This window comes from Argopecten irradians, chromosome 6 (genome assembly GCF_041381155.1).
Source record: "Argopecten irradians isolate NY chromosome 6, Ai_NY, whole genome shotgun sequence".
Taxonomy (NCBI): domain Eukaryota; kingdom Metazoa; phylum Mollusca; class Bivalvia; order Pectinida; family Pectinidae; genus Argopecten; species Argopecten irradians.
Genome location: NC_091139.1, coordinates 8,994,387 through 9,013,362, shown reverse-complemented (window position 1 = coordinate 9,013,362; position 18,976 = coordinate 8,994,387). Strand labels below are relative to the sequence as shown.

The 18,976-nt window shown below is 34.2% G+C and overlaps 2 protein-coding genes and 1 long non-coding RNA gene across 3 annotated transcripts; 2 read left to right on the top strand and 1 right to left on the bottom strand.

Annotated features, from left to right (window-relative positions):
* Nucleotides 1–3,099: 3,099 nt before the first annotated feature.
* Nucleotides 3,100–5,451, top strand: LOC138326188 (uncharacterized). The gene has a single exon (XM_069272316.1). It carries the CDS (start codon nt 3,100–3,102, stop codon nt 5,449–5,451), a length of 2,352 nt encoding a protein of 783 aa, XP_069128417.1.
* A 905-nt stretch (nt 5,452–6,356) lies between these two features.
* Nucleotides 6,357–13,328, bottom strand: LOC138326257 (snaclec 3-like). The gene is made up of 5 exons (XM_069272376.1): nt 12,996–13,328; nt 12,488–12,672; nt 11,098–11,206; nt 9,939–10,043; nt 6,357–7,683 (listed from the first exon to the last, which is right to left on the bottom strand). Exons 1-5 carry the CDS (start codon nt 13,096–13,098, stop codon nt 7,397–7,399), a joined length of 789 nt encoding a protein of 262 aa, XP_069128477.1. The 5' UTR covers nt 13,099–13,328; the 3' UTR covers nt 6,357–7,396.
* A 3,770-nt stretch (nt 13,329–17,098) lies between these two features.
* On the top strand, nt 17,099–18,762 carry LOC138326256 (uncharacterized). The gene is made up of 2 exons (XR_011208880.1): nt 17,099–17,219; nt 17,663–18,762. It is a non-coding gene; the product is annotated as an uncharacterized lncRNA (long non-coding RNA).
* The last annotated feature ends 214 nt before the right edge of the window (nt 18,763–18,976 follow it).

Genomic DNA, 18,976 nt, shown 5'->3' with positions numbered 1-18,976 from the left:
TAATACAGTCTTTACAAGTTTTATCCCGGTCACGATCGGGTAAAACGCAAATATATCTTACAAAGGGATGTAAATCAACTTTGGGAGCCGATAAGAGTATCGTTGACATGATTCAAGGTCCATGTCGGCAGCCCTAGGGTGTGGGGAGATCCTATATAGGATATATATTGATATGTTAATTAATCATTATCTACTTTTCGTGTCTATATAATTATAAATGCCAAAATAGTATAAGTCTACAACAAAATCTGAATTTTGATGAATATCCATAACGTTTAGCCCAAGTGAAATTATTCCATTTTATAGAAGATTTTGAGATCAACGCTTGCTGTTTTAAATTGACAGCTGACATGTGACACGTGATTCTATCTGTAATTCTCAAAGATAAAAGGTGAAGAAAAATAACTATGTTTATGTATGATAGAATATGCTTGGAATTAATACAGAACTACCACTTTCAAAATGTATGTATTTAGTTTATATGAGGTGCTGTGAAAATTCGATACATGTAAAATTTGTCAACACCAGAGAGTAGTAAATAATACTTTTATGTCTATGTCGGAAAATTATGTTGCAATTGAGATTTATTTGCGTAGCAACCAAACATTCTTATAATCATGTACTTATCTTCATGTTTAATGTCAGGTGTTGCTCGTGTTATTTTGTACGCATAATTACACACATGTTAATTAAGTAAATATATAGGCATTTATTTCAAACTGCTGTACACCAACTTTCTTTCGCGGCTATTAAATTTCGCGATTTCAATTTCTAAACATTTTCATGTAGAAATTGAACTGCAACATCTTTGAATTTAATTGTGAAAGAATTGTGGAAAATAACTGTGAAGATAAACTTTCGCGAATTTACCTTAATCGCGGAATTCGCGAAAACAAATCGCACGCTAAAGAAAATTGTTTACAGTAACTATATCTAATGATAAGGATAATTATTCATGAGTACATTGTAATTGTTTTGACCGCTGATAACATTTGACAATATTTTTGTCCGCAGTGTTATAATGACTTCTTTGCAATATATTTACTACTTCAAGTAATTCGTATCATACAGACATATGTTTATAAGGATCCGGCATTATATGACAAAAACCGTTAATATTACTTCATTGGCCCATAATGATGAGAATAACTATTAATGCGTACATTTGTATTGGTTTCGTCATCATCAGTGTTATACATCCTACATTAGTAATATATATAACGTCCCTACTTATTTCAATTAAATAACCCATACAACAGCATACACTTTATATCTTTGGATACAGAGATGGCTTCGTTTTAACTAAACAATCTTGAAGGGACTATAACTTAAGATTTCACTGTTGAAAACAATAGTCAAGCGTTATGCAACTTATAACATATCCTCAAAATTACACCTTCTTACAATTACAATTTTTTTATGTACCGACAAGCAATATATTTAATGTTTTATGTCGGTAAAATGTTTGCCATTAAACAAACGGAGAAAGCCGAAGATATCACTCGTGGATAGGAGAAGCGTGCGCGCTAGCTGTTACGTGCACATCTGTCGGAAGATTTTAAAAAAAAATAATTGAGAGAAAGTGTAAGTTTCATGAAATATAATAAGTTACATAACGCATGGCTTCTGTCTTCAATGGTGAAACTAATTTATGTTGTAGTCCAAAGCTTTCTTTAAGTTAAGACTTATCCAATCAAAGATGACGTTACAAAGAGTTATGTCATTTATGATTGGCTAAGTCTTAACTTAAGTCGAGGTTATTTTCTGATCCTGGAGCCTGGTGTCATGCGGTGTACCTGCCGGTATACAGTTTATACTTCCTCAAACGGACTAAATACATACTCCTTCCCCGATTAGGGTATCTTGTATAGAAATACGACCTTTCAACGTACGGTAAAAGGAAATATTTCAATATGACGAATGTCAATATTGAAATATTTGATGATACTATATCAAACTGTTAGCGTTTCCCTGTGTGTCGTACCTGTAGGGTCTATCTTTCAATGAACATGTCAAAAGGGATTAATTATCATTGATATCATTTATTTTCTTTTGTTTCCTCGACAAGAGTAATTAATTTTCAATTTTCCGTGTGCCGCTCGAGCTGACGACATGTTACATTGGACACTAGGCACGTATCACATTTTATATTTGTTTAGGGTTCATTCTGTTTGTGTTATTATTAGTATTATAAATAAGATAGGGTGCTTGTTTTTGGTTTCCTTTATAAAGGTTTTGTCAGGTAAAAGAAGAATATATAACACATACAAAACTGTGTGTCCTCAGAAAATCATCTTTATTATTCAATCTGATATTGATAATCTCTTCCAAATTCCAATTCTGAGAGACTCTTTTTTCTATGAAATCTTTACGTCGTTGTAAAAGTCAATCAGAAACGAATTTTTTCTGGAGTCAACAGCTTATCGACTCGAAAAAACAAACATTTTAGCCAATGAAGATATACGTTGTAAGCAGTATTGAATTATTTCCATATATAACAATTTTACAAGCGTTTATGTGATATTATTTTGTTCCTTTTGACAATATTTGGACACCAATTTCGCTACTATATGTACATGCTTTGAGTACATATGTATATTGTAAAATTGTCTAGAAAATATTTTGCCATTATAATCTAAAAGGTGGCCGATATAGAGACAGTGGGTTTATCATAAAACAGTCAGGATATGCTTAATGTGGTTGTACAATTGTCAAAATTTAATTAAACACGGGAAAAGCAATAGTAAATATATTTGGGGTGTTATTTGTTCAATTCTTTCATTTTCTTTTCATTTCATTTCATTTCAACAATTTTAATGACATTTTATGTGCACAGTTCACTGCTAGCTTTCTGTATTTAGTTTTTATTTTAATGTTAAGTGTATTTAAGGGTAACTACCAAGTGAGCTATACTATCGTTGAATGTCTTTTTTATAATCAAAGAACCTTTTTGGTTATACTATTAGACTTTCCTGTTTGAATTTAACAAAATCTGAAAGTAATTATCTTTTAACAGGTTTTAAAGTGACTATTGGTATCCTTGTGGTACTGATTCTTCCATCTCTGTCTTACGCTCGGAAGGAAAGACATCGGATACACATGCCAATAACGTCACTTCCATGTAAACTCGAGATCTTACCATACTCTGCAGCTTACTTCGCAGATTGGGTCACCAATCTGGATGCTAACTTGGCTCACCTCAAACTGGAATTCGTGAACAATACTGGAATCATTGCGCATATCAACCATACTTCAGATGTTGTTTTACCGCGCAAGATTATCTGGACATACGTCTCGAGTAAAGAATCCTTCCGTTACACCAAATGGCCCATAGATTTTAATATACTTTCTCTGGGCCTTTTGGATGGACATTCGCTTCATAAAGAGGTCAAACTTTACCTAAATGTGACTTCAACGGATTGTCCAATGGTACTCGGCTCAAAAAATAACTCAAAATTGATATCAGAAGCCATGTTAAATTTCACAACACATTATTTCAAGGCGGACAGGAAGTATAGCATATGGTGTTATTATTCGGAAATTGAAGGATTTGAAAATTCAACATTGTACAATATCGGAAGACACCTACTATTTCCAGGAATTGCGGTCGGTTACAAGTGCTGTAAGCAGAGGAAAAATCTACGGACTTTTCGATTTTACTATCATTGTAACAACTTCGTATCGACATATTCAACAGAATCTACATTGGTTCCCTTTATTTTCGGAGCGGTACTATTCGCCTACTTCCCAATACTTTTAATGCGCTTTGCCCACTGTATGGAGACGTATGACGGGTTACATCTCTCACGTCACTACAAGGACTACGGGGAAATCGAGACGACGACTTCCGGAGAGGAGGAAGGACAACACGGAATGGTCAATGACGGATTGCAATGGACGTTTCTGAACTCTAATGGTCCAGTCAGTTTTTCTAAATATATGTTTACGTTTTGTACAGTATCTGACAAATTTCCGGTTTTAGCCTCAAGATTACGACGTCTGCTGTTTGTGTTTCTCTCGCCTGTAGTCATATACATCAAACTTGCTGTGTATAATAAGTACTTCGGCGATGTTATTCATGCAGCATTGGATCGTAAATTACCGATTGGATTCTTATCCATGTTGGGAGGCGTTCAAGAGAGCCGTGGGAACTTCTTGCCTTATCTTGGAGGACCATTCATGGTGTTATCCTTGTATTTCCTTATAGGAGTTTTCCTGTTGGTGATACCAGAGAAGCTATCGTTCCATTTGGAGAATGTTTTACCTTCTTTTGAAGACATGAAACCGTCGTCTACATTGCTGCAGATGAACATGAACGCTGTCGAACAACTGTCTTTGTTAAAATGTTCCCAGTTCACAGGTTATACTAAGGTATGCACAGTTATACAAGCCAAATTGTTTATGATGTTCAACCCACAAACGTGGCTCTGGCTTCTGTGTTGGCAGACACAAAGATGGCGTTTATGCGTTTCAAAATATTTCTTCTGGTTTCCTTGCTTCACAAGGTTTCCTCTTGTCATCATCAAATGTTTAGGGCTGGTTTTGTATATATGTATTTGTGTTGTTGAACTTATCGTTGTTGTATGTGTACAATGCCTACCTGTTATACATTTCTTGTTGCTTTCTCTCAAGGCGTATTATGCAGCTGTTTCTGGTGGCGCCAGAAATCAGCGAAGACCCCTTCGTACTGTCCTAGGCATATTTGTTACATTGTGTATGTCATGTTTCATATTTGCTTTCAGCTTGATTTTCATCAATAGTTCTACTTTCGTTGCTAATGTGTGTATATATGTGTATCTGTCGATACTAGTATACCCTTCCTACTCATTTGCCTACATTTTCTTTGTTGGGACAACTGCTTACTACATTACAGAAATCGTCACGTCATTTCGGGAGAGATACTTACGCTTACTACGTCAAATCATCGAAATATCATTGAAATTGCAACAAGAATTGCGAGAAGATAACAAGGCTTATATTGAAAATGAAACGCTAAATATTAACATGAACTTACATTCAGTGAATCGTGTCAATCTAAACGGCTTCGAAATCAGTCTGAAAGGATCCGAGATACCATTTTTAACGACCAATGACAATCATGAATACGTTAAATATCTTCATAATTGTCCTGGTATTCCCAGCCAACTTTTTGAGGAAATTGTTCGCTACATGAAGCCTATTTACATAACCATGTGCTATTCACTGGTTCAGATTGTTTTCATTTGTGCTCTGGCGTTCATCTCTCTATATTTAGTCTCCAAACACAATAAATCGGCAGATGTAGGGGGACTCATGCACGTCATTTCCGTTCTGGTTGTTGGAATCATACCACGTGCTGTTCACGCTCTGGTTTCTAGGAGTAAGAGGGGCGTTGTTAAGGAAGAGCATACCCAGTACGTCACGGAAACTATCAAAACATTCTGGAGACGACATAAGGGAAGTGCATCATAAAATGTATTTTCTCACATTTGATCAAATGTGTTTTGCGCCTCTCATTCAATTATATTTACAAACTTTCAACTAATATCCTAAGTTATACAAAGTATAACATATTACACGCTTTATTTTTCAAGCTCCTGTCCAAGCTAACGCTCTGTTATCGTGTATTATTGTATATCAGTATTTCCAAATAGCCGGTTATTTTCGAGGTGCAAAATTTTTGCGATTTAAACAAAGGAAAGAGGAAATAAAATTTTAGCGGTTTTAAACAATCTGGCTTTAAGAGTCTTATTAAGTGAATCAACCATTTTCGTTTTGCGGATCTTTTTTGCGATCGTGGCAATGTTCTGCGAAATCGAGAAAAATACCCCTCCCCCCACCCAAAAATAACCGACTACATGGTATCTATATGTTTTATATCATATCGCCTCTTTGAATATATTGACGAGAGCTGTAGATGCTTAATATCGGTACAGAATACTCCAGTTGTTTGTTCTCATAATGTCTCAATGTACAGTCTGTTTGTCAAACATGGCTGTTTTATTGCCCTCCATGAGTCTAGCCATTGTTACCAATAGAAGTGTTCCCACCGTGAATATTGCTGTGCTTATTTAATGAAAAACCAATAATTATATTTAATTATCTCACATTAATGTCTGTGCTTCTGATTACATTTTAGAGCTTTTTACTAATAAAAACATCTCGCAGTGTTCTGTCGTTGTTATGGATATTGCAGTCGTAAAACCGATTTTGCCAGTGTAGTGATTCAAGCGTTTACAGTTTTTAAGTGATCAAGTTATTTCACTAAAACCAGAGTTATATACATGATACACTTTAATTTCCCTGCTGTTCCCAAATGCGTGTTACTTCCTATAATAAAACAAAAAGTTTATTTACTCGTATAATAATTACAAGTATTTATTATCTTTTTTTTTCTGCAATGATATACATAAAAGCGCTGAATCACGCCATTTTTACATGACTTGTCAACTTCCAACTTTAAAGTATTTACTAAGGATATACCTAACCTTACAATTCCCAATTGCAGTTAATGTCCCTTAAACTAAAATATAGTTTGAAAGGATATATATGCTTGGTGCTTCTATCAAATAATGTATTGAAAATTTGACATGGAAAATTATGTCTACACGATTATGGGTACTTCTTCGCCCACAATTACGTGATTCGTATCCTACAGACATACGTTTGTAAGGACCCTGAATTACCCAGGATATATATACATATATTTCTCTCATACCTACACGTGCAATACTGGCTGGTCTAGGGCACTACATTCATGTCGCCTGAGGCTGTATTGCACGAATAAATTAAGGCTCGTGACGTCACAGCGTTAACAAAATTACTATTTTTACGTTAAAATCTTAACATGTCTTTAGAAACTAGACATGATTTACTTGCAATAAAACGTCCAGATATGAGAGAAAAATAATCTTTCATACGTGGATATGAAGGATGGGATTACTCTCTCCTCGGCATCACAAAATGTTGTAAAACCCCCAGCAAGCCTCGGGTTTTACAACATTTTGTGACCCTCGGGTAGATTATCCCTATCCTTCATATCCACATATGAAAGAGTCTTATAGTATAACTCCTTTAACCTAAGGTATCACCAGTAAAATAGCAAAAGACATTAAGAATGTGACAATTTCCTGCTCACAATAAAACAAATCTATCAAACTTCTATCGAAACATGATAACTCGAAGATGATACTTAACTCGAGGTAGTCATTTTGTGCAGCCATCGACGTCGATACAACTTTATTTTGTATATATTTTCTTTATTTAGAAAATTTCAGAGAAAATAATAGCACTGTCTTCTCGGTAGTCTTCTTATTGAATCCTTGAGTTGGTTACAGACTAATAGAAACACGCCATCATCCTCAATAGACCCTGGAATGATTACGGACGGATAACATTACGCACAGAAGGCGCCATTTTAGTTGTTCGCAGGCTGATACAGATCGCACGTAAACTGGTTACATTTCCAGGCGAACACGCATGTCAGCGTAAACCCGCGACAGTCATCCACATGGAAACACCGGTTAGCACAATCCGTTTCCTGACCGACCTGCGTAGTAGCTATGTGTGTCAGGTGTTTCGGAACCTCCTCGAGCTTTGGTGGCCAAACACGTTCAAACAACATTCTTTCGGGGTCCTCCGATCTGTACATATCGACGTAACTGGTATTGAATACTTCACTAACAACATAAGCCATTTGAAGAGCTGCAAAGGAAAGTTCACTTGTCTCAAATTCATATTCAACATGCTATATGAAGTATGCAAGAAAATATATATTTTTTCCATTGAGTAATTTCTTTCTCTTTTAAGGTCATTTTATGTTTTTTTCAGGGCATTTGATTTTTTTTGTATGCCACGCGCAAAAATGTATGCTTAAATTCGTCGGAATAGATAAAATGGTTCTGCTAAAGATAGGAAAATTTAACTTGTGGATAAGTTCAATCAAAGGATTTTTAGACAAGCACATGTACGTGTTCTATCTATTTCGTCGTGTCAAAACTGTATTGGATTGAACCAAATTAAGCAAAGAAGAACTCATCAGAAATATTAATATACAGTACGAAGAACTTTCATTTTTTGCCGTCAAATTCATAATAGGGATTTTAATGTATCTTTCATTGTACTGATCACATATATGTTACCAGTTAAATGTGGGTCGGTGTAACTTGCTTAGATTACGGAATTCTCTCGTCGAAGACCAGCGATCGATACCTGTTCGGTGAATCAATGTAATTCATACCTATCAATCCATTTTATCAATTATAAGGATACTATAAACCAACCTTCTTTCGTGTGCGATTTACTTTCGCGAATTTAACGACTCTTGTTAATTAGCTAAAGTTTTTCTCCGCAAATGAACATTTACAACATTGATTATAGAACTATCGGAATTCTTTTTAAATCTGCAAATGTTAGTCTTCGCTAACTGGTTTTGAAATAGAAATCCCGAAATTTAATAGCAGGGAAAGAAAATTGGTTTACTGTATTTCTAACTTTATCCTCCTATACCTTTTTAGATCCACCGACAATGAAGTCATACTTACATTTTTAGATACTCACACCGACATTGAAGTCATACTTACATTTTAGATACTCACACCGACATTGAAGTCATACTTACATATTTATATACTCACCCGACATTAAGTCATACTTACATATTAATACTCACACGACATTGAAGTCATACTTACATATTTAATACTCACACGACATGAGTATTCATATTATACTCACACGTGAATCATACTTACATATTTAGATACTACCACAGAGTCACGCGACATTGAAGTCATACTTACATATTTATATACTCAATCACACCGACATTGAAGTCATACTTACATATTTACAACCGATATTGAAGTCATACTTACACATTAAGTCATACTTACATATATATACTCACACGACATTGAAGTCATACTTACATTTTAGATACTCACACCGACATTGAAGTCATACTTACATATTTATATACTCACACCGACATTGAAGTCATACTTACATATTTATATACTCACACCGACATTGAAGTCATACTTACATATTTATATACTCACACCGACATTGAAGTCATACTTACATATTTATATACTCACACCGACATTGAAGTCATACTTACATATTTATATACTCACACCGACATTGAAGTCATACTTACATTTTGATACTCACACCGACATTGAAGTCTACTTACATATTTAGACTTTGAAGTCATACTTACATATTTAGATCACACGACATTGAAGTCATACTTACATTTTTATACTCACACCGACATTGAAGTCATACTTACATATTTATATACTCACACGACAATGAAGTCATACTTACATTTTTAATACTACACCGACATTGAAGTCATATTACATTTTAATACTCACACCGACATTGAAGTCATACTTACATATTTATATACACAACTCACACCGACATTGAAGTCATACTTACATATTTATATACTCACACCGATATGAAGTCATACTTACATATTAATATACTCACATCGACATTAAAGTCATACTTACATATTAATATACTCACACGACATTGAAGTCATACTTACATTTTTAGATACTCACAACCGACATTGAAGTCATACTTACATATTTATATACTCACACCGATATTGAAGTCATACGTACATATTAAGATACTCACACCGACATTGAAGTCATACTTACATTTTTAGATACTCACACCGACATTGAAGTCATACTTACATATTTATATACTCACACCGACATTGAAGTCATACTTACATATTTATATACTCACACCGACATTGAAGTCATACTTACATATTTATATACTCACACCGACATTGAAGTCATACTTACATATTTAGATACTCACACCGACATTGAAGTCATACTTACATATCTATATACTCACACCGACATTGAAGTCATACTTACATTTTTAGATACTCACACCGACATTGAAGTCATACTTACATTTTTTGCAGATGAATGAGGACACGCGGTCCTCACAGTCCCAGAATTGTCGTTCTCCTGTACCACTAAGAGTTGCACACAGAGCTATGCTGGTCTCCGGCATGTCTGAAAAAAACTCACAAATCTTGTTCACAGACATAAAAAAACTATCCGTAATTGTATTAAGATATCATCACGGAGAGTGCTGAAATGAACTTAATTGATTTAAGAAATCAAAATAAAATGTAACTCGTGTTGAACCTCTGGCAGATATGTTCCTGTCATCTTGAAGTTGCCTCCCTTTCAACAGTTAAACTTGTGTTCCAGTTTCATTGCGCCGTGAATTCCTCATATTCTATGTTATACACATTGTAACTTTCTCTCATCTCAAACACACATTTGAGCTTCAAACCAAATCGTGGTTGTATGCTACTTACAAATAGCAATTATAATCCAAATAAAAAAATATCGTTATGTTCAGAAAATATTATAGTACAAACAGTTTGTTCAGAGCATTGTCCAAAAATATCGGAGATAATAGGCACATTTTCAGCACCAGAGCATGAACCATCTGTGAAGTTATCATGAGGATAGTGGATGGTGTTGAGAGGTACTATGTTTCTATAGATGTGTACATGGATTTTATTTAAATGATATATCAAACAAACAGTAAGGTTAAATAATATATAAAGTAGATAAGGTTGAGTGAAAAAAGTATATATGTGTTGAATGAATCTCCTCCTGTGTGAGGATACAATGATTTTTGGTAGTACTGCCGAAACTCATTTTAAACCTTTGTTAGTTATTGTGAAACCTATGCAGTGTTTGTATTGTACACAAATGAATTTCTTAACATGTCGGTAATTACGCTCTTCTTCTTAACATGTCGGTAATTACGCTCTTCTTCTTTAGTGAGTATGAAAATTACGACACATATAAACAATAAGGTATGTGCATATGGAATTACATGTAAAACAATCTTTCTACCAAAATAAAATATGGTCTACAAATAAACCAAAAATGAGAAAAAATGTGTTATCATATCGTAAAACTTAAAAAGTCTCGTCATCTTATTGGCTGAAACAATGGCGAATGAGTTAATGAACAGGGAGTCAATAAAAAAAGACTTCCCCGGGATCGGAATTATTTTTTTATTATCATTATTTTAATTTCTTCTTACCTTTATCAAAGTAGTCTGACAGAGATCCATCAATCCAATTATACCGCTGTTTCCTATCATCCGGGTCGAAAGAAAAACCCAACCAGGACAGATGAGACTTGTCTGTCCCCTTGAATGAAAAAAGTAATTTAGTATAAAAGATATTTTTGGTGGATACAGGTAAATTAACTCAACTCAAAATGGTGGAAATGGGTAAGCATTGTGGTCCATTCTTATAAAACTGTACTGTATTGTCCTTGTGGTGATTTCGTCTTTGGGTTCGGTCGAGTTATTAAGGCATCATTTCTTGTTTACTCAATAGTAATAAATTTTAAATTTAATTTTTTGTAAATAATTTTAATAAAAATGTATTTATTTGGCCTTTGCATATTACAGAGTTAGCTCCCTTCCGGATAGGTATCGATTGTGTTGTGAGCGCAATTCACGTTGTTTTCTCCGAAAAGTAAGACGTTACGTTCGCAATTACATGACGTCATTATCAATACCTACCTACCCGCAAGGGCAGATCACTCTGTAACATGCAAATACAGAATTGGGTCATGAGATAATAAGTATTGGAAACATCAGCTTAATATATCACAATTAACTATTTCCAATGTTCTTAGAGTGTCTCTAATACAAAAATTGTTTTACACGCTCTAAACATTGCGCGATAAATTGTAACTATTTTGACATATGATAAATATTTAAAATGTTACACTCATTGCTATTGGTGATGATTGGTCTCATTTTTACATAACCGGAAAGATTTGTACGTCGGGTATTATGACGCCATACAAGAATGATTAGCGAGAAATTTAAAAAAAACTAAACTATTGGCTAAGATTTAAATGGGTGACAATTGAATTTGATTTATAGCAAAAGTAAGTATAAGCACGAAAATTAAAGTGTAATTAATGCCACACCGAAATATTGCAATTATATTATTAACATTATTCTCGATTTCTGTTGGGTTTATGAAGCATTATATATTGATTTGAAAGCCTTTTCTGTATTTGCATATCAGTATAAACACTTCCTCGCCGACATTCCATTTTTCTGATAAAACGTACCTCCTCAGTATAAACTCATCCTCGGCGACGTTCTGGATCCTGATAATACGTACCTCTTCAGCATGAACTCATCTTCGGCGACGTTTTTAGATACTGATAATACGTACACTGTACTGTACCTCCTCAGTATAAGCTCTTCCTCGGCGACATTCCATTTTTTATGATAATACGTACCTTCTTAATATAGACTCTTCCTCGGCGACGTTCAAAATTCTGGTAAAACGTACTGTACCTCCTCAGTATAAACCCTTCCTCGGCGACATTTAATATTCTGATAATACGTACCTTCTTAATATAAACTCTTTCTCGGGGACGTTCCATATTCTGATATCACTTACCTGCCAAAGTTCCTTCAGTATGAATTCCTCCTCGGCGAAGTTCCAGATACTGACTAGTTGTGCATCCTTTGTGCTGCAGATCTCCTTAGCCGTCACAAACTGGACTGGATGAGGATTGAACTGGTAACAAAAGTGTTTGTAATGGGTCCAGCCCAAAGTACACCCTTCTTTTGTCATACTCGTGCCTGTAAGATATCAAGATATCTTCATTCAAAATACGTTCGAACAATTAACAACCTGCGCCAAATTTCTTTAACCATTCTGAAGATTCTTTTACGACTAAAATTGTTGTTTACTTTTTATTTCAACTTCAAAATGCACGGTCATTATCAATTGATAGCATCACGGATATTATAGATGTTTATGCATTTTATCATTAATATCTATATAATTATTTGACTTCACAAAATGTGATCATTACAACTTTGATAGAAATTACATTGTTACAACTGTTTTCCCAAAAAAAAAAATATGGCTTGTTTTTTATAGAATAAAAAAATGGACTCACCGACACACAAGCTTGCACTGGTTAGAACAATGGTGAGTTGAAGTATAGCCGCCATAGTATTGCGTGATGTGTTGTCGGCGTCTGTGATCATCAATAACATCATACCACACAGTCTAGGAGGCACTTACACCAGTTAAAACCAGCGTTACCATTACAACCCACAGCTAACCCCTAATAAATAAATTTTGATGACTGATGTTATTTGTGGCTGACGATGCCTTGTTTAGAATCGATAATGATGAGAAATATTGCTGGTGAATTCGGTGTCTACTTTGCTCTAGTGCTCTCAAACCCTTATCTTCCTACACATGCTGCTACATGCAGAGTGCCCCAAACGTCATGGTTACCGTACAAACAATATTTGTATCGACTACAAGGCTAAAATGGCTATCATTTTATAGGCTTACTTATAATTTTGAAATAATTTAATAGCCATACCGTCAGATCTTATCTATCTTCAAGTCAAAGTTAATTTATCAGCTACCAATGTTATTTGATTGGATTCACTTGGACATATTTCTGTATTACTGAAACCGGGCCTGCAACGCAGATATTACAATAACATACAATCAAATATCTCTTTAAAGATGCTACACCGCTAACAAATGGTATTTTTCTCTATCAAAAACAGAAGCAGGTGAGTCAGCATTTTTCTTCAGTTACAAAAATCATCGTAACTGTAAATCATCATTACAAAAAGTAATCGTTTTAAAAATGCATTGAGCGATTGTACGGACATCATAATGTTCAGTAAGGGACTCTTGATGTAATAAAAGGGACAGGGCTCGTCAGTGATGTTAGGGGCTTCATATAAAAGATAGACTCCGCACTGTTCTTAAAATGAGGTAACTATTTAACTTTTATCCAAAACAAGTACGTCAGTACATGCAGACAAATAATTTTAATTTTGTGCAAAATGAAAAACTGTGCGATGGTAATTTAGTCGCCTATGTTTTAATACACAAACTTTTGATAACCATTCACATTGAATAGTCGTTTGATTAAATAATGTAATACAGCTGGAGTTACTCGATAAACGCCACGTTTCAGTCCGGTAAAATTCATAACGTTGCCGAAAAAAATGACAACGAAAGGGATGAAAATAACAACAAACAAGCTAAAACAAAACATATCGAGATAATGGTTAATCTATGTTCTTATTTTCATCCTGGACAATTTTTGTTACGCTATACAGTACATACTGACGCCAACAAGCCAACATACACAACAAACAGGCGCCGTAGTCATCCAACGATACATGCCGGTCAGGGATTTCTTATTTCTACTGGGAACCAAATAGACAAATATCGGTAATCAATGTAGCAGGATAAAAATTGGACAGATATGTCTTAATCAAAAGGCCGTCTAGGGAACAAGTGAATCTACGAGAACATCGACTCGCCAGAGGTTTGGGGCCCTCTCACAATCAACATCTGGAAAAGTATATAAAATACTCGATCCAAAACATTAAACAGTCAGCACAAACTATGGTGTTCACAATGTATGCTTAGTTTACACATGTCAAGACGATGGATCAAGCTTTATACTCCGTATTGTATTAACGCACTATAAATCAGTATTTGAATATTGTAGCCAAAGGATAATACATGCTTAAGCTTTTACACATATATCTTACATTAACGAGATATACTATGACATGTTTCGGGCTAAAATCTCGCCATGCTGAATGAAGCTACACAGCCATGGTGGGTAATTAAACAGAACTAAAGGCTAATCCGATGTCTAAGCTTACAAATCAATATATATTGCTAATTTGGCCGAGTTGATGTGCAACATTAACGGCAAATTTATGACAACGCGAACTATATTGTTTTATTTTGATATTTACGCGGTGTCTTTGTGTCTGTTCTCGGTGTGTGGTACCCAACAAAACAACACCCGGGTTTTAGAAGGGTCATTAAGAGTTAACATTTGTACAAATTAAAAATGCTTTTGTACAAAATAAAAAAAACATTTGTACACAAAAAAAGTAAAATACATTTGTACACAAGAAAGAAAAAATACATTTATACACAAGAAAGTAAAATGCATTTGTACACAAGAAAGAAAAATTACATTCGTATAACATCAAATACATTTGTACACAAGAAAGTAAAATACATTTGTACACAAAATAGAAAAATACATTTGTACAAAACGAAAATACATTTGCATACAGGAATGAAAATACATCTGCACAAAATAAAATACATTTCTACAAAATAAAAAAAAATCATTTGTACACAAGAAACAAAAATACATATATGCAAAATTAAATACATTTGTACACACAAAAAATACATTTGTACAAAATAAAAATACATTTGACATAAGAAATAAAAATTCATTTATATAAAATAAATATACGTTTGTACACAAGAAAGATATTTATACCTTAAACAGGATCCTATCTAGCTAACTTTTGTATTACCAGTCATTACAACATACAATACAAAAACAAATAAATAAGTAAGTAAATAAATCTAAATTAAAATTAATAAATAGGTGAATTAAATAATTATGTATAAAATTAAAACTACATCTCATTTTTTTTATTAACAAACCCCTACACCGTGTGTCTATTGTGCCTTCGACTGTAACATGCACAGATTGTGTTTTGTATACGAAGTTTCGATGAAAATCGATCTGCCTTACACCATCGTCAACGGTCGTGCACGAGCTGTATACGACACTCTCTCTGTAACTGTCCCGGCCAGTTACTGTGTATTGGTTTGTTTCACGCTAATATAATTGTTGCTTCCTTCAATAAGTTGATCCAAAGTGGTTTGTCTTTCCACTTGAATCCCGTGATATAGACTTGTTCAATTTTACTTCATTACATCTACCATTGATGAGCGGTTTTATTTCGGATTTTTGCTACAGTATCTGTCAATTTATTTTTCTTTCTCGGACACTTGCCCGGTCGTGCATCGTTACTGCTATATGTATAAACATAACTGGTTTATTATTGCAAACGGATTTTGTATAGCAGTATATTGGGATGGCCATCAACGGTGACGCATCAACCTTCTACAGATGGCTTCAAAGTTGTTCTACTATATTCGAGTTACTTCCCCTGCGCGCGATCCGTGTATTGTTTTAAGAGATGACACAGGGACTACGCCTCTACATAATGTCTTCACTGTTTCATTAAAACATGTTCTTAAATCTACGCATCATCTAAATTGTTTATGATGCTGAAGGAACTATCAACAAATGCAGCATTATTAAAAGATATCGCATTATTCATTATGCTTTTTATTAGTAGTATTTTTTTAATTCTATTCTCCGGAAGTACACACTTGCCATGTGTTTACTTATAATAGAAATTGTACAAATAGATAAATTGAAGTCAATGTTTGGTCGTTTTGATTTCACATGATACTATATGAATGAATACTTTAGAGATCCATTTGTAGGTAAAAATCATCTCCATAGATTTGAGCAAATCTGCTAAGTACGTTATCACATCATGATTTGAATTAGGTTCTATTATTATGCAGATTTCATCAAAACAGTATAAATATCTATTTTTTGTCTTCTCTCCCTCACTTCTGACTGGTTAGTCTGGATTTCTCTTGACCCCGACACAAGACTTAGACAATCTGACAGGTGCTTGGCTGATGTCGATACCAGACGTCTATCTGCCAGTCTGATGTCTGACGACAAAGGGACACTGGGCTAACCTGATTTACTATATACGTACTAATACATTGTACGTGTACACATCTTCTAATCAAAGATCTTCAAATTTAAACATAGATGTAATCGCCATATCTCTACCATTATCAAGAATAGTCTTCTTAGACATTGCGTAAACGCTTAACTGTAAAGGTGTTTGGTAAAAAGTAGATAAGGATGTTCCGTATATGTAAATATTCTGATTAAGATAACACTATCTTCTTCTATATATCGTGTGTATCATTGTATTTTTGCTCTATAAGTAAATGTCCGCAAGTTCACTAATGTCTTTGTAGTTATTCAGGTCAAAAGTCAAAGTGGCAATTGACTTATCTTATTTCAAAGTAAGTGATATATTTCTCCGGTGCCGTAACAGCGCAAAGTTCAAGGGTATAAAGCACGTGTTGTCAATAGCCTCGACGCAATAGACAGCTGTTCATTTCATCACTGCAACGACACACACACATACAACAAATCAATACCGCGGAGTCAGGCGCAATCTGAAATCGAAATCAGATAGTATCGATAGCCGACTCTGACAGGGTGAGTATATTATTACTAGTATCGTACTGATAGATATTATAAAGAAATTACTTATTCACATCACATTGTGATTTAGTTAAACAGTAAGACCTAATCATTATGCTTGTACCAATAAGTTTAATTTGCTAATGAAATATTTTGCTTTATTTCATATAATAAAATGTGTACATTGTACAGTAAAAGTGTTATATGCATATGTTTGTGTTTATTTTAGCATGAGCAAGAGTCACTATAATTACATTATTTAATTGGTGTTTTTTGCGATTTTTTATCTGGCGGACATGTTTCAGCGATAATTTGATATTTTATAAGATAAAATAATCTTGTGTAATAAATATGTAATACTTTCGTATTAATTAGAGCGATATTTTGCTTGTTCTTATCTCTGTAACGAAAATTACGATGTATGTATAATAATCTTAATGCATTTACAATTTATACAGAATGATTGCTGAGAAAACTTGACGAATCGACTGAGCTGACCAAAGCTGACCAAATGGATTACCAAACAGCCTTTGACATACTGACCAGTTTCCCAAACATCCAAAGCATTCTTATATCAAACTGTGAAGGAGAGATTTTAAAATCATCGGAAACTTGGGACGAAGCTTCAACTGTTGTGGAAACAATTACAAATGTCATTTTCAACACACGATCTATTTCTGTATTTAAATTTTCGTTGCGCTGTGGATTGTTTTCCTGTGTAAAAGGATGCGACTCGGTGCTTGGCCAGGACTATGTAACAGGACGGACATTAGTTATATATAACCACGATGGCTTTATTGTAATTATAATAGGTAGCGGCAAGTCTGGACAATCCTACTTGAAACATGTTAAACACGCGCTAGGAATCAATTTAAATATCAACAATGGAAACCTCGGGGCTGGGTTGGTGGTGGATAATCGATATCGAGGCTAGTTTCCGTGTTTTTGTTTCCATGGTGATTGGTATTGTGAATTGTAGATAAATCTATAAATTGCATGCTAACTGTAACTGTGTTAAATGGAGCGTAACCGAAATCAATTACGTGTAAACATATACCATTGATTGTATTATGCTCAGTTCCCGTCGCTCGAATACTTCGGCTTAGAATGCACCATGATGACATTCCAACTATAGATTCAATCTGATACCATATTATATAATTTTTTACATGTTTTACATATTTATGAATATAATAACCCGTGTTGTGATATTTTTGAACAATTTGATTTTTTTTGCATATACATGAGTCACAAATGTGTCGCGATCGCAAGCATCAAAGACATAATTGTTTTATGACGCATTGTTGTATAATGTAGCCGGAGTATTTTACACTCCCAAGACAAACGAACGTGTACAGTTCTGTAGCGACATATGGCTATAATCCTGAATAATAAATGTAATGTGGATTTTGTGATAGTGTCGTGCATTGGCCAGCTGTTTCCAGAAAGTAATATTTGTTGACAATTTGATACTAAACAAACATTCGGAAGTAATCACATGTTGTATAATTTTTAACACTTTCTCTAACACTTCAGAAGCATTAAAACAATAATTGGTCTCTTGAAGTTATCTGGTTTTTGTTGCTTGTTTCATCCTTCCGTTCAGTTTCGGAACTCCAAAGATTTATCAATAACCATGAGAAATATTTATTTATTTAAGATACAACTTATTAAAATTAGTTTAAAAAACAATTATTAATCAGTTAAAGTGCGACTTGAACAGCTCAAAGATAAAGCGTTTAGTGAGAAATAAGATGTTATTAAATTAAAAT